This window comes from Diceros bicornis, chromosome 10 (genome assembly GCF_020826845.1).
Source record: "Diceros bicornis minor isolate mBicDic1 chromosome 10, mDicBic1.mat.cur, whole genome shotgun sequence".
Lineage (NCBI taxonomy): Eukaryota > Metazoa > Chordata > Mammalia > Perissodactyla > Rhinocerotidae > Diceros > Diceros bicornis.
The window spans coordinates 949,161-962,549 of record NC_080749.1 but is presented as its reverse complement, the minus strand read 5'-3'; the positions used below and the strand labels follow the sequence as shown (position 1 = coordinate 962,549).

Sequence of the window (13,389 nt, the reverse complement as noted above, 5' to 3'; positions counted from 1 at the left end):
CTCAGGGGACAGGACTCTTGTCAGTGGTGGGGCTGGGGGTTAGGCGAGGATGTTGGAACAGGGCCTCTGGCTGAGAGGGGCAAGCGGCCTCTCCTCTGTGGGCCCCTGAGCAACACACTGCCTATGTTTGGGCCTCTGTCTCCTCATCAGGGAAATGGAGGGATGGTGATTGTGTGGTGCAGGCCTCACAGGGTGTTGAGGTAAGAGGGAGGAAAGGAATGTGGGAGCTTTCTGCCTACTCCACCTGGAGGGGTGAGGGCCAGAACAATGATGACAGTCTTGTGACACTGAGTCCTCATGAGAACCTGTGTGGTAGCCGGAGTTCTCACACTTTCCAGATGAGGAAACAGGCTCAAGGAGGCCAGGCCACAAGCCCAAGCTCACACCCAGAGTGAGAGTTGGAGCTGGGCTTGTTCTGGAATCACAAGACCTTGGAGGATGGAATGACATTGGTACCAGTTGACTCAAGTCAGATGTCCAGTGTCGGAGGCCAGTGGTGCTGGAGAGAAATGGGGTGAGGGGAGTATGGCCTCACTGACACTGTCCTCGACCCTGACAGGAGGGGCCCTCCACGTTTGCTCCCCCAGAGAGCAACCCCCAGAGAGTGCAGAAGAAGCAGCAGCAGCAGCAGGTTAGTGTGCCTGTGGGGGAGGGTCTCTGTGCTCCCAGTTGGAGGCCTCAAACCAAAAGATGAGGGCCCTTCATCTTGGTGCCACAGTGTCTGAATCCCCCAGTAGAAGTGACCAAGAGGAGGGCCTGGAAGAGCTGGTGCAGGATGAGTGTGTTTTGGGGAGGGCAAGGGACTGCACACCCTGTGATTTGCCAGAAGCCGGCCCTGGGAGGTGAGGAGGAGGAGTGTGGTGTTCTTGGGGTGTGAAGGGAGTAGGAATTGACGGGAGGCTGCTGAGGGTCCTAGGCTGCTCCTCGTGGGAACCCTGGGGTGGGCCAGGTGGCTGAGGGTGGGGACTTTTCAGGAGAGGGTCTACATGGGGTTGACTTGAGAGCAAAGGTTCATCCCACCCACACCCCGATGTCACAAGGTGTTGTCCCCTATCTTGGAACTCTGCTCAGTGACCTGCTGATGCTGCACCTGGCGATGGGTGACTATTTCGAGGTGGGTGCACCTGAGGACTAGGCAGGAAGGACCAGGATTCTGAGCCTTGGGATGCGGGAGCCCCCGAACTGAGCTCTGAGTTCTCAACACTTGGCACATCTCCTCTCATGAGAGCCTCGCAGCCACCCCTGGGAGCTGGGGCATCAGGCCTGTTTTAGCGATGAGTGAACAGAATTTCTGCCAGAGAAACCCATTCCAGTTACCCAGGCTGGGGAAGCTCAGAGTTGCCTGATGGCAGAGCTGCGTGAGGTTTTATCTGAGCTGGACTCAGCCTGTAACTCCCATGTTGCCCATGAAGGGAGAAAGAAGTCGGGCCCCCCCAAGTCAGGCAGCACATAAGTGCCTGAGCAGTCCCCTCTGCCTGAAGCCTCAGCCTCCAAGTCTGTCATCAGAGAGAGTTGTGCTGCCAGGTCCCTCAGTTACACCCCCATGTCCTCCTCCTCTGGAGCCCAGAGCCAAGCCTAGGTCCAAGTCCTGTTTTCTCTGCATGCCCGGCCCCCTCTGGGGATCTGGCAGTAGTGCAACATGAGAAGGGGTGGGCATAGGGAGTTAGTCAGGCTAGGGGTCTTTGTCTGATGGACTCTGGCTGTCTACCTTCCAGGGGAATGGGATCAACCTTGAGAAGAGGAATGAGGAGCAGCTGTGGCACTCCCTGCAGGGGAGGGGAAGGAGGTGGAAATCAGAGACCTTCTGGGCAGAACAGTCCTTGGCTCCACCCGCTGTATCTTACATTGAATGGAAGAGTTTGATACCAGAGAAGTGGGAGACCCATCCAATTGGCGAGTGGGTTGAGGGGAGGATGGCATCAAGGAAATCTTCCTGGAGGAGGGGCTGATTATTCCATTCTGAGAACTGGTAGATCCTGGATGGAACTGGAGTGAAGGATGGTTTCCAGGACTGGTCCCCTGCCCCACTCCTCCCCTCCAACAAGACCACTGCAGCATCCCCCACCCAGGCCCTGTCTGCATCCTCTCCTTCCCTCTGGTCCCAGGAATACCGAGTCATGAGGGAGATCCTGCTGCTCCAGGAGGCTGCAAAGAATTACAACCTAGAGCCCGAGGGAGCGATTTGGGGCCTCGTTCCAGGACATGGAGTTGCTCAAAGAGAATGAGAAGTGAGGCCGGGCAGGAGTTGGGTGAAGGCAGGGGTGGACTCTCCCTGTTGGCCAGCCCAGAGCGCCTGTCTCCATGGTGCCCCACTCATCCCCCGGCCTTATTACATGGTGATCTCTGGGACACCCAGACTCCAGCTGCTGGGCAGGCAGTGGGGGGACCCCTGAGGTGTGGTTCCTGGTAGGCTCACAAGTGTCTCTCTGTCCTGTAGCTACAGCTTGTCCTGCGAGCCAGAGCGCTAGACCTACTTGGCCTGCAGAGTACGCAAGGCCAAGAAGAACCGGCCATCATCAAGGTCAGGGGTGAGTGAGTGTCTGGCCTGGGGTGACTGACTCCTAGGGGTTCAGTAAGGCTTTGGGCTAAGCGTGGCCTTGGGGAGTCGGATAGCTGGCACTGGGATCCCAGTTCCACTGTTGACCAGTCCTGTGACTGGGGTGACTCTCTTCAGCTTCCTGAGACTCCGTTTCCCCCTCTGTGAAATAGGTGATACTAAATGATGGCTCACGTGGCAGGGACGAATGGGGTACTGGTGGCTGACAGCACTGAGCACAGGGTCTGGAGCACCCAGTGCAGTGGGGACATGGTGGGGGGCCATGATTCTGAGGGAGGCCACGCAAGATAACCCGAGTCTTCTACTCAGCCCCCAGGCCCCAACCCCAAACCCCGTACCAGTGGCCGATCACAGCGCCATCCTCAGCAGCGGGGACACAGCTGGGATGCTTGCGATGCACAGGGTCAGCTCCTCCCATTTGATGGGAAGGGGAGCATTGTAAGCTGATTCCTGGGGTCCCCTGAAGCCCAAGAGAGAAGGGATGACCCCATCCCAGCTCCCTGACATCTCTACCTCAGCACCTACTCACCCATTGGGGAGAAACAGTGGTTATTTGTTGTAAATAATAAATGACATATTTGAACATTATATTAAAGTCCTGTTCCCTTTACAGCTTGGGAGTTGTGGTGTGGTTCTGTCGCTTTCTGTAGGCATGTGAGTGAGACACAGAATCTCATATTTCTCCTTGAATCAAGAACTCTTCTGAGTCATCAACTTATTGTATGTTGGAGAAGGGAGAAAGGCCAGCCCCTTTTTTGGCTAGTGACATCACTCCCAATTCGCCCTAACTCCGGAGGACAAGTTCATTTCAGTATCATTCAGCTCCTCCAGGGGCGGACACTGTCCCCGGCCCGTTCTCCTGGGATATAAAGGTTAATGGTACTTTCACAGGCAAAGCAACAACCACTGAAATGTGGATGTCTTTAAAACAGCACTACCCAGGACCAGGTCGTGCCATAGGCAGGGGGTGCCTTTCTACATTCTGGAGGAAGAAGGAATGTTTTCTGCTTCTCCTGTTGAGGTTTCTTTTGACCAAATTTTAGGAACTTGTAGTTTTCTAGTTCAATCTCTGGAATTGCATCAGCTGTAAGTGGGGAAAACAATGTAAAAAGATCAAAACATGCATGTGGAGAGGACAAGGCCCGAAAAGGTAATTTGCAAATGGACTAAAGGCAGACAGGACTTTCCCTCCTGATACCCCTCTAGTGCCTCCATGTTCACCACTGACCTAGAATTGAATCCTGCTGGGGTCCATGTCCAGGACTGTGAATTCTGTTTCCTGCTTGTTTTGTATCCAATGGGAAAGATCTGTGACGCAGCTTTAAGTCTACCACTGGGCCTCATTCCATAAACACGACCGACCGCTCTCTGTGAACCAGGATTTCCAGCACACCTGCCTTCCTTATGCAATTCCCTTTAGGGCAGAAATTCCCTAGAAGGCCCCCAGCCTCCTCCCTGGCTTGGCCTGATGGATCCCGGGTGAGCTCTACTTTACCAGGATAAGGGACCATAATCCTGGCCAGTGAGTGACTCCACACTGTCCCTTGCTGTCCAGGTGACATCTGAGGCCGTGTCATTCTGAGGTCCATGGTCTTAGACAGTCCTCCAGTTTACATACTCAGTGTTGATGTTGCCAACTTGTCCAAATGGGGCAATTTGGCCCGAGCCATTAAAGTGTGTCACCCCTTGGGTGGTTGTGTTTTTTTCCCCAGTCTTGTGCTGTGGTTACATTACAACCACCTGATGGGTTGTGAACCCTGTTTGGAGCTTTGAAAGATGAGGCATGACAGGGGTGTGGGGTGGTCCAGCAGGAAATGCCACGGAACAGATGATCCATGGTCGTGCATGAACACAGCCTTACCAATTAAAATACTGAAATGCTTCCCATCTGGTGGTGAATAGACACTGCTCTGACCTCACACCGAGAACCCACCCCGTGACCAGGAGCTTTCAAGGGGTTACCAAGTGGCATTTTGAACCTCATCCCTTGGAAACACCCTGTAAGACAAGAGCCAGATGAATCGCTTGGCACTTGTGAGTTATCGCCTCCTTTCTGATGGCTGCAAGTGTCACCCAGACACACAGGCTGGACTCTGCCAGGGAAGCCTTCTCAGGACAGGCAGAAGCTGAGGATGAATCCTGGTTCCCGGCATCCCAGGCCCTTCCTGACAGGGCACAGCCACCCAGGAAAGTGGTTTGGTAATGGAAAGACTAGGAAGGCAATACTTCCCCTCCAAAGAGAAAGAGAAGTACCAATAGTGAAAGCTTGATTCCTCAAATAGTCAATTAAATCTCAACAAGCAGTGAGTTCTTGTCAGATTACTGATGCCGAAAAATGGTCTCTTGATAATAGCATAATCCCCCAGCTGCCATGTCCATCTTCATGAATCAAATTTCCAACACATATGGATCTAAAAAACTGAGGGAAATCTGGTATTTCCTTAGATGCAACTCTGAAGTAGCATGCAAGAAGGAACACAAAAATGGAGACCTAGAAGTAAATATCTAATTTGAGAACATAGACATCGAAGTGCTTTGGAAATAATATTTTGGAATCTATTGGAATATTACACAAAAAGAATAATCCACTTTAAGTAGGTTTTACTGTGACTGTATGGGGAAAAACTGAATCATCCTGTGACGTTGATAACTCGCTGCTGACTTGAAAGTACAAATAAATAAAGTACATAGTAAAGGAAAATGAGAGAACAGCATGAAAAAGGAAGATCTTTCTCTCCTCACCTGCAACTCAACCTCTCACCTCAGAAAGAAACCGCTGTCTATATTTTCTGTCACGCAGCAGAGTTTAATAAAAGAAACGTATTGTTATATTTCAAAGTTTCAAGAGCTCAAAGTACAAAAACATTAGGGACGCTGCCAAGAGACCTCACTGAGGTGCCTGCTTCATTTCATCTGCTGTCAAGACGGCCTTCTTGGCCCCTCACTTTCTCTGCCTCACTAGCTAGTCTGTCCGCCATCAGTGCTATCACCAGTCTCTCTCCTGTGCTCCTCACTGCCGTTTCCTCCTTCCTGATACCTTCCTCAGTCGCCAGAAATTGTTGGCAGTGGAGCTGTGGAATGCCCAGATCAGCTCCTGGAATCATCCCTGCCAAATCTGAAGACCGGCAGGAGTGGGCATGGGACCTGGAGTGCAGACCACCTGCGAGCACACCTGGAAGGGATTCACCTGTGTGACTAGGTACAAGGTTTTGCAATCCTTTGGCAAGCTTGAAAGGAGTTACCAGTTGTCCTGCATTGCTGCAGGCCTGGAGTCCTTGTGGTCTCTCAGGCCAGCAAACCTGGTGGGGCTGGTCCAAGGTGTCCTCCCAGAGACCCTTCATTGTCAGGATGGGATGGAATTCTAGGAACCGGCCTCTTGAATATGTGACTGGACATCCTCATACGGATGGAGATGTTTAAACCAGGCTTTGGTTTGGACTGGATCCCACAGTTATGCTGCTTCCTCTGTGAAGACGTGGCTATCATCTTTCTTTTCCTCTTACCCTACAAAAGTAAATCAAGAAATTGAGACAAATGATAAAGGAAGCCTGCCTTTTTAGGACAATTATCCTGTCTGTTTTGTACTTCCACCCTCCCTCTATCCTCTGGGGATAGATCTGACCTCTGTCCCGGGATGTCATCAGGCAGATTTGCATCAAGAACAGAAAGCTCAAGGTCAAAACTCAAGGCTACTCCAGATCATTTCTCCTCCCCCATCCTGTTAACACCCCCTCCTTGTTTGAGTGTGTTTCTATTCTTTTCTTGTCCTTATCACTCTCAACCTCATCCCTCTCAGGACAGTCGGTCCCCAGTCCTTTACTAAATCCCAAATCCTACCATTTCTGTGTTTTCTGATTACTCATTTGCTTAATCCATTGACCACTTGGTGTTCATAGAAGTTAAATCAATAGTGATATTATCAACCACCCCCTGTTAACGACTTACTCCCATATCCCAGATGTTCACATAATCCAAATGGTTATGTTCAAAAGTAAATAATTCAGAAAACATATTCAGCCTCCACAAATTCCTGATCTCTAATATTTTTATTCAAACACTCATACAGTAGATACCTGTGCCTCATGATCAGAAGTAGTGCCAGATCACCGATCCTCACCTTAATTTCCTCCTACACCTATCAATCCTGGATTCCATGGACTATGATCTCAATAATTTCCTTGGAATAATAAAAAATTCATTACCACTCATTTATGTTGTAAACCTCCAAACCCAGAAGATCCCAATTATCTGCCATGCCGCAGCTACTGCTGGTCTTATAACAAGCTGAAGAAAAAGCATGAAACATGATCTTTTCGTACCACTGTAAATACAAAACCATCTGCATCAACTGGGAAGCATCCATAATGCCTGGAAATCTTGTTCTCTTTTTTCGTGTTGGCTCAATAACAAGAAGATAAATCAATTTAAAAAATGGGCAAAGGACCAGAGTAGACTTTTCCTAGTGAAGACATACAAGTGGCCAACAGGTGTATGAAAAGGTGTTCAGCATCACTAATCATCAGGGAATGCAAATCAAAACCACAATGAGCTATCACTTCACACCTGTTAAGATTGCGATTATCAAAAAAACTAAAGATGGCAAATGTTGGTGAGGATGTGGAGAAAAGGAACCCTTGTGGGAATGTAAACTAGTACAACCATTATGGAAAACAGTATGGAGCTTACAACAAAAATGAAAACTAGCATATGATCCAGCAATCCCACTTCTGGTATATGCCCACAGGATTGAACTCAGGGTCTCAAAGAAATACCTGCACTCTAATGTTCATTGTAGCTAATTCACGATAGACAAGATATGGAAGTAACCTAAATGTCACTGATGGATGAATGGATAAAGAAATGGAATATTAGTCAACCTTGAAAAAAGAAGGAGTTCCTGCCATTTTTGACAACATGGATGGACCTAGAAGACGTTATGCTAAGTGAAATAAGGCAGACAGACAAAGGCAAATACTCATTTATATGTGGAATCTTAAATAGTCAAACTTATACAAGCAGAAGTTAGAATGGTGGTTGCCAGGGGTTGAGGGGATGGAGAAATGGGGAGCTGATGATCAAAGGATACAGAGTTTCAGTAATCAAGATAAATAAGTTCTGGAGATCTAGGATATGGCATAGTGCTTACAGCTAACGAGACTGTATTGCGTACATCACATTTGCTAATAGTGTAGATACTAAGAGTTCTTACTACACAATAATAGTAATAAAGGAGGTGAGAGAAAACTTTGGGAGGTGATGGATATGTTTGTGGCCTTGATGGTGGTGACAGTCTCAAGGGTGTATACTTATGTCCAAATTCATCAAGTTGTATATGGAAAAGTATGACATCATCATTGATTCTTCTGCACCTTGAAGTACGCCATGTCCTCATCACAAGAGAAAAAAATTTGTAACTATGTATGGGGACATATGATAACTGGACTTATTGTGGTGATCATTTCAACATTTATACAAACACTGAATCAATGTGTTGTACCGCTGAAACTAATTTAATGTAGTATGTTAACTTTACCTCAATAAAAAAAAAAAACAGAAAAAACCATTTTAATATTGTAAATGAGTTCAGTGAATCCCTGAAACTGCCTCATTCCCATATGAGAGTTACAGGAAGCAGAGAGGATGAAGTAAGATGGAAGAAAGTTGTGCAAAACACTATTCAAATTAAAATCATTTAAGTTGATATCAACTCCTTGTGGCAAAGTTCTGTGACCACCGATCTTCTTTCACATTTTTCCTGGAAAAGCATACCTTCAGATCCAACCCATAATAGTTTCCTCATTTGCTCTAATAAGAAAATTTTAACTTAATAAATAAAACCAAAAGCAACCCTTATGTATGAATAAAGTTAGTGAACTTTACAGAGAAAAGAGCATATTTGGACAATCTCAATAAAGGTAACAGAAGAACGGAATGATGATGAAGTCTCATTCAAGCTTACCTTTGAAAGCCAGTAAAACCAGGTTATCTTTTCAAGAATGTGTGTAGAGCTGACAACCTTGGAAGATAGAAATAGTGGCCTCCTCTGCAGCAAAAGGCAGGCTTGCTTACTCCCCAGTATAATAAAAATAACACCCTTCCCCAGACCAAAGGTCAGCAGACTTCCTGCCTGTTATTGAAGATTTGAGTTCCTTAAGCTCTGAGTTCTTGCAACCCTCTGCATGTCTCCTGGCCCACTGTGTATCATCCTGTAGGAAGTGGGATTTAGTGAACCAGTGCAAATGTTGACACTCTGGCCACTGCCATTGCTGTGTCATTAAGTCCTGTGTCTCTGACCCATGGGTCTCGTATCTTTTGCCAGCATCTGTAAGACCATGGTAGCTAACTTATTCGTTTGCAGGTAAGGTAAAATATCAGACCATTGACAGTTCCAGACAAGCCCTTAAAGTAACTAGTAGTCTTAGGAACAGAGAGCTATCCAGAACAATATGCATGGATGGTCTTCATTGAAGACTTCATGCAACCAAAACTTTAATAAGTCTCTCTGACCTCTTTTATTTCTACCCCAATTAGAAGGAGAGGCACCAAGCTTTATAGACCTAGGGCTTGTGCAAGCCACCTGGAGACCTAGTGACCAGAAACTTCCCATGGGGAGCAAAGACAGATGGGCATATTTCCAAAATGGACCCATATGCCTCCCGATCATCCAAAAGACAGTACATTATCTTAATTTATGATGATTTGATTCATTAAAATCTTGTGATGGGCCAAAGATACACTTCTAAGAGGAATGAGGCACATGGCAGTTGTAAGCAGATTAACACATTTGGTGAATATCAAACTCTGAACTAACTTTAGTGTTCTAATCAATCAAAAGGTACAACAAATTTAATTAGGTAGATTAAATGATATTTAATGGTATGCCTGTTTATTACTCTGCAATAATGAACAAGCAGCTCATGTAAATAACTATAATTGGTCTTTAAAATATGATAGTCAGGACTGTTTGAGATAAGCTGGAGAGAAGGAAGGGGAGAAATAGATAAAAGCTAGCTGCTCTGACACCACTCTCAAGACCCCTGGATCTACATGTAACCCAGGAGATCGAGGCAGATGGCTGTGTGCCTAGATCCTCCTGCACTATGGTTCTCAGGGATGTCACAGGGCTGAAGCAACTTCCTGAATCTTGTTTACACGTCCACGTGTACAATACCCTTGACCATGGGGATGAACCACCATTCATTCATCCCTTACACCCCTCTAATTGAAAATTAGATTTCAGAATCATTGTACCATTACATGATAATTTATTCCTCAAACTTGTAGGATGGCGAGCTAAAAGAAAATCAAATTTCAATGGCTTCTTTTCTTTGAAGGACCAAGATGTTCTTTCACACTTAGAATCTGGATTAGAGGATAAATCCATAAAGTCAATGGAAACAACTGAAGAAATGGACAGAGGGATATTTCATTCATGTATACACAGTAATCACAGAGACTTGAGGATATCAAAGGAAATTCTTTATTAAGAACCAAAGTTATGGATTCCTATCTTGGGTTCATTACTTTGAATTTTTGACCCAAATCATATACATTTATTGGACCATGTTCAATTCTGTGATCTTTAGAAGATGCAGCCTACAGCTGAAGAGAAACAGATACAACACCAATATCTTACCCTCTCTGAAGTACAACTGAGAGCCCCTGGAGTCAGAAGTTTTCTAGACAAGAAAAAGTCATTCTTCCTCTGAACAGAGAGAGTAGTAGCTATTCAAACATTAAAATTTAAATTGTTAACATGACTTGTTAGATTGTGATGGAGCAAGCCTCATACCTTCTAAGTTTCATGATTTTTCTCCAGAATACTGAGATGGATGACCTTAAAGTCCAGTTTCCCCATAAATGTCTTTATTCAGTGATAAAATTAAATTCCCTATAAAATAATTCCCATAGGGCTGGCTCCGTGGCTTAGTGGTTAAGTGTTCTGCTACTGGTGGCCCGGGTTCAGATCCGGCATGCACTAACACGTCGCTTCTCTGGCCATGCTGAGGCCACATCCCACATACAGCAACTAGAAGGATGTGCATCTATGACGTACAACTATTTACTGGGGCTTTGGGGGAAAAAAAGGAGAAGGATTGGCAACAGATGTTAACTCAGAGCCAGTCTTTCTCAGCAAAAAGAGGAGGATTGGCATGGATGTTACCTCAGGGCTGATCTTCCTCACACACAAAAAATAATAATAATAATAACAATAATAATTCCCATAAAATTGTTAAAAATATATCATAGTCTCTGACCAAGAGGAAACAAGGAAAATTGAGCAGTTGAATAGCAGTGTAATAAACTCCATACAAGGATCTTACTGCAGCATTATGTATAATAGTGAAACTGGACATAATCCCATCTCTATCAAAGAAGAGATAAACAGATCATGGTATTCCTGTTCTTTGGAGTACCTCTAAAACTTCTAAAAAACTAAGTTAGAGTGGCGAGCACTGAGAAGGAGAGACATCTATGATATATGGTTTGGGAAACAACAAATTGCAAAATGATGTAGTTATGTCATTTATGTTAAAAAAACTTTATGTGTATTTATAAATTCATAGGAAATGTCCAGAAGAATAAGCTGCAAACTCTTAACAATAGTTCCTTCTGAGTAGGGGAGTGAGTTTGCAGGGAAAGGGATGGATGGGGGAGGTTTCACTTTGCTCTACACAGATCTGGGTAATTTGACTTTTTTTTACAGTATGTAACTCTTTCATAATTAGAAAAATGAGTAATGTGACCGTTTGGTGCAGGGCAACAACATTATGTTCCCCAGTCTCTGTACTGTATGTTTCTGCACAGCACGGACTGTAAGAGAAAGCCCAGAGAAACAATGAAGACAAAGAAGACATGACACCTGCAAAAATTCAGTGGAGTATTTCTACATAACAAACCTTCCAGGTGAGTGATGGTCAGTATCTTCCACTGCTCCGGCTCTCCTAAGAAACCTAGAACCTCCCCAGGGTAAGCTGGAGGACCATGCCCGACTAATCCACTCCCTGCATGGGGCCGGTTTGTGCAGGGTGACTGCCATCAAGCAGAAAATGGACTCAGGATGGGGCGTGTGCCTTTGGAGAGGCTGGCAGAGAGGCACAAAGTGGAACACCAGCTAAGTGCACACACCTGAGAGGCGGAGGTCCAGGTGGAGACTCAAAATGTACCAAGAAACTGTGTGAAGTGAAGGAAGCTACTCAACCTCTCTGAGCCTCAGTGTCCCCCGCTGTAAAATGGGGATCACAGGCCTACTTCACAGAGCTGTTGGGGAAGATACATAAAAGTGTCTGTTACAATCAGTGTCACATTATTAACAAAGTCGTCTCTGACTTCAGAAAATCGATGAAAAGAATAATGTTGATGACCAAAGATGAGATGCCCAGCTTTGTAAGCAGCCCCAGCAGCATGAGAATGAGAGGAGCTCCGACTAAGCAGGGTTCTTCACAGCTCCACTGGAGAGGACGAACACGGGCTACACCAGGATAAGGGGCTGTTGTACAGTGACTCGTGTAGTGAGAGTGGGTCCCTAAAGACACTGTGAAACAGAGTTACACACAGTGGCTCCTAGGAAACAACTACAAAGCAATCAACACAGCGGATAGGCTTGGGAATGGGGCAAGCAGAGGAGGGTCAGAGCGACAAAATCTGATGGAAGACACTGAACCACGATGAGTTCCCAGCTCTGTCAACAGCTGCTGTGGTTGCGCCAGGAGATCAAACGCCTGAGACAGCTATGTGGGGACTGCTGGGAGCACAGTTGTCACTGCGGCCATATCCCAACAGCAGTGCATCAGAGCACACACACCCTGAGACTTTCCTCTCCATTAATCCTTGTTTTAAGATGATGAATATTCTCATGTTACAATGTCTCCTTCCAACACTTGTGGACCAGTGTCATCAGAACCCCCTGAAGAAGGCACAGGCCAGAGTAGGATGGAACACTGGGGCCTGGGGGAGTGGCGCTGCACCTGACTACACGGACTATCACCTGGGCCTATTGAACAGGAGAGAAGAACCCGAGGATGTGGTCTAACAAGACTTCCCTATCTTGCCACATTCAGAGACACTACACACTTTCTCATTCTTTCTTTACAAAAATGTTAAAGAATTCATGTGTCATTAATTCATAAAGAGGCAAATTCTTGACAAAGTGACAGGGTCCAGTTTCCATGACCAGGTTTTTCAGTTGTTTTGATAATATCCCACATTCAGGAATCGGAAATGTAATCTATTGGGATGTGTAATATAAAGAGGGACTTTTTTTCATGTAGATCAACGCCCAGATTTTTAGGGACGACATAAATCATGAAAGCTGCTAACCATTCCTCCACAGGTTTCAATAAGACATTTAAGTTAATTTACCAATCTCAGGAAAAGAGAATTTGGCAATTCAAGTTTTTTGTTTCTGCATTCAAACGTACAGTACAGCTAAGAGAATGAGCAGAAAAAAATTAACAGGAAGGTCTTGCTTTCATTTTATCTTTTGCAAATAAGCAAGATATTTTATGCTCTGTTCCTTTCACAACTCTAATCAATTTTTAAAGAATATGGTACCTCTGACTATCCCTAGGCATGTTTATGCGGGAACCTTGCCAGAATCCAAAGCAGAGATGTTAAATCTGACGGGTTTCAAATGCTGCCCAAGTGCTGTCTACCTTGAACATCCCTCTCCCAAAGCTGGATGACTGGTCTCTTCCTGAGTGATCAGAGTCGCCACTCATGTCCCTGAGAGACTGGCCACTCAGGCCTGAGCTGAGATTAGGTGATCAATCTAAAGGGCAAAATGATTAAGCTATTCTCGTCTTAAGGTTGCTGCTTTGGAGGCCACTGCC

At 45.8% G+C, this 13,389-nt stretch overlaps 1 protein-coding gene across 11 annotated transcripts in view; it reads left to right on the top strand.

Moving 5' to 3' along the window:
* Nucleotides 1-13,389, top strand: part of LOC131410567 (uncharacterized) — a 55,781-nt gene that overhangs the window by 26,028 nt on the left and 16,364 nt on the right. For 3 of the 11 annotated variants that reach the window (XM_058548667.1, XM_058548668.1, XM_058548664.1), the window contains 2 exons: nt 560-631; nt 1,716-1,946. The exons of 1 other annotated variant lie outside the window; for it this stretch is intronic. In XM_058548667.1, coding sequence (XP_058404650.1) covers nt 560-631; nt 1,716-1,863 — 220 coding nt within the window. In that variant the 3' untranslated portion in view covers nt 1,864-1,946. 7 more of the 11 variants (XR_009221294.1, XM_058548666.1, XM_058548670.1 and 4 more) reach the window with 5 other exon arrangements.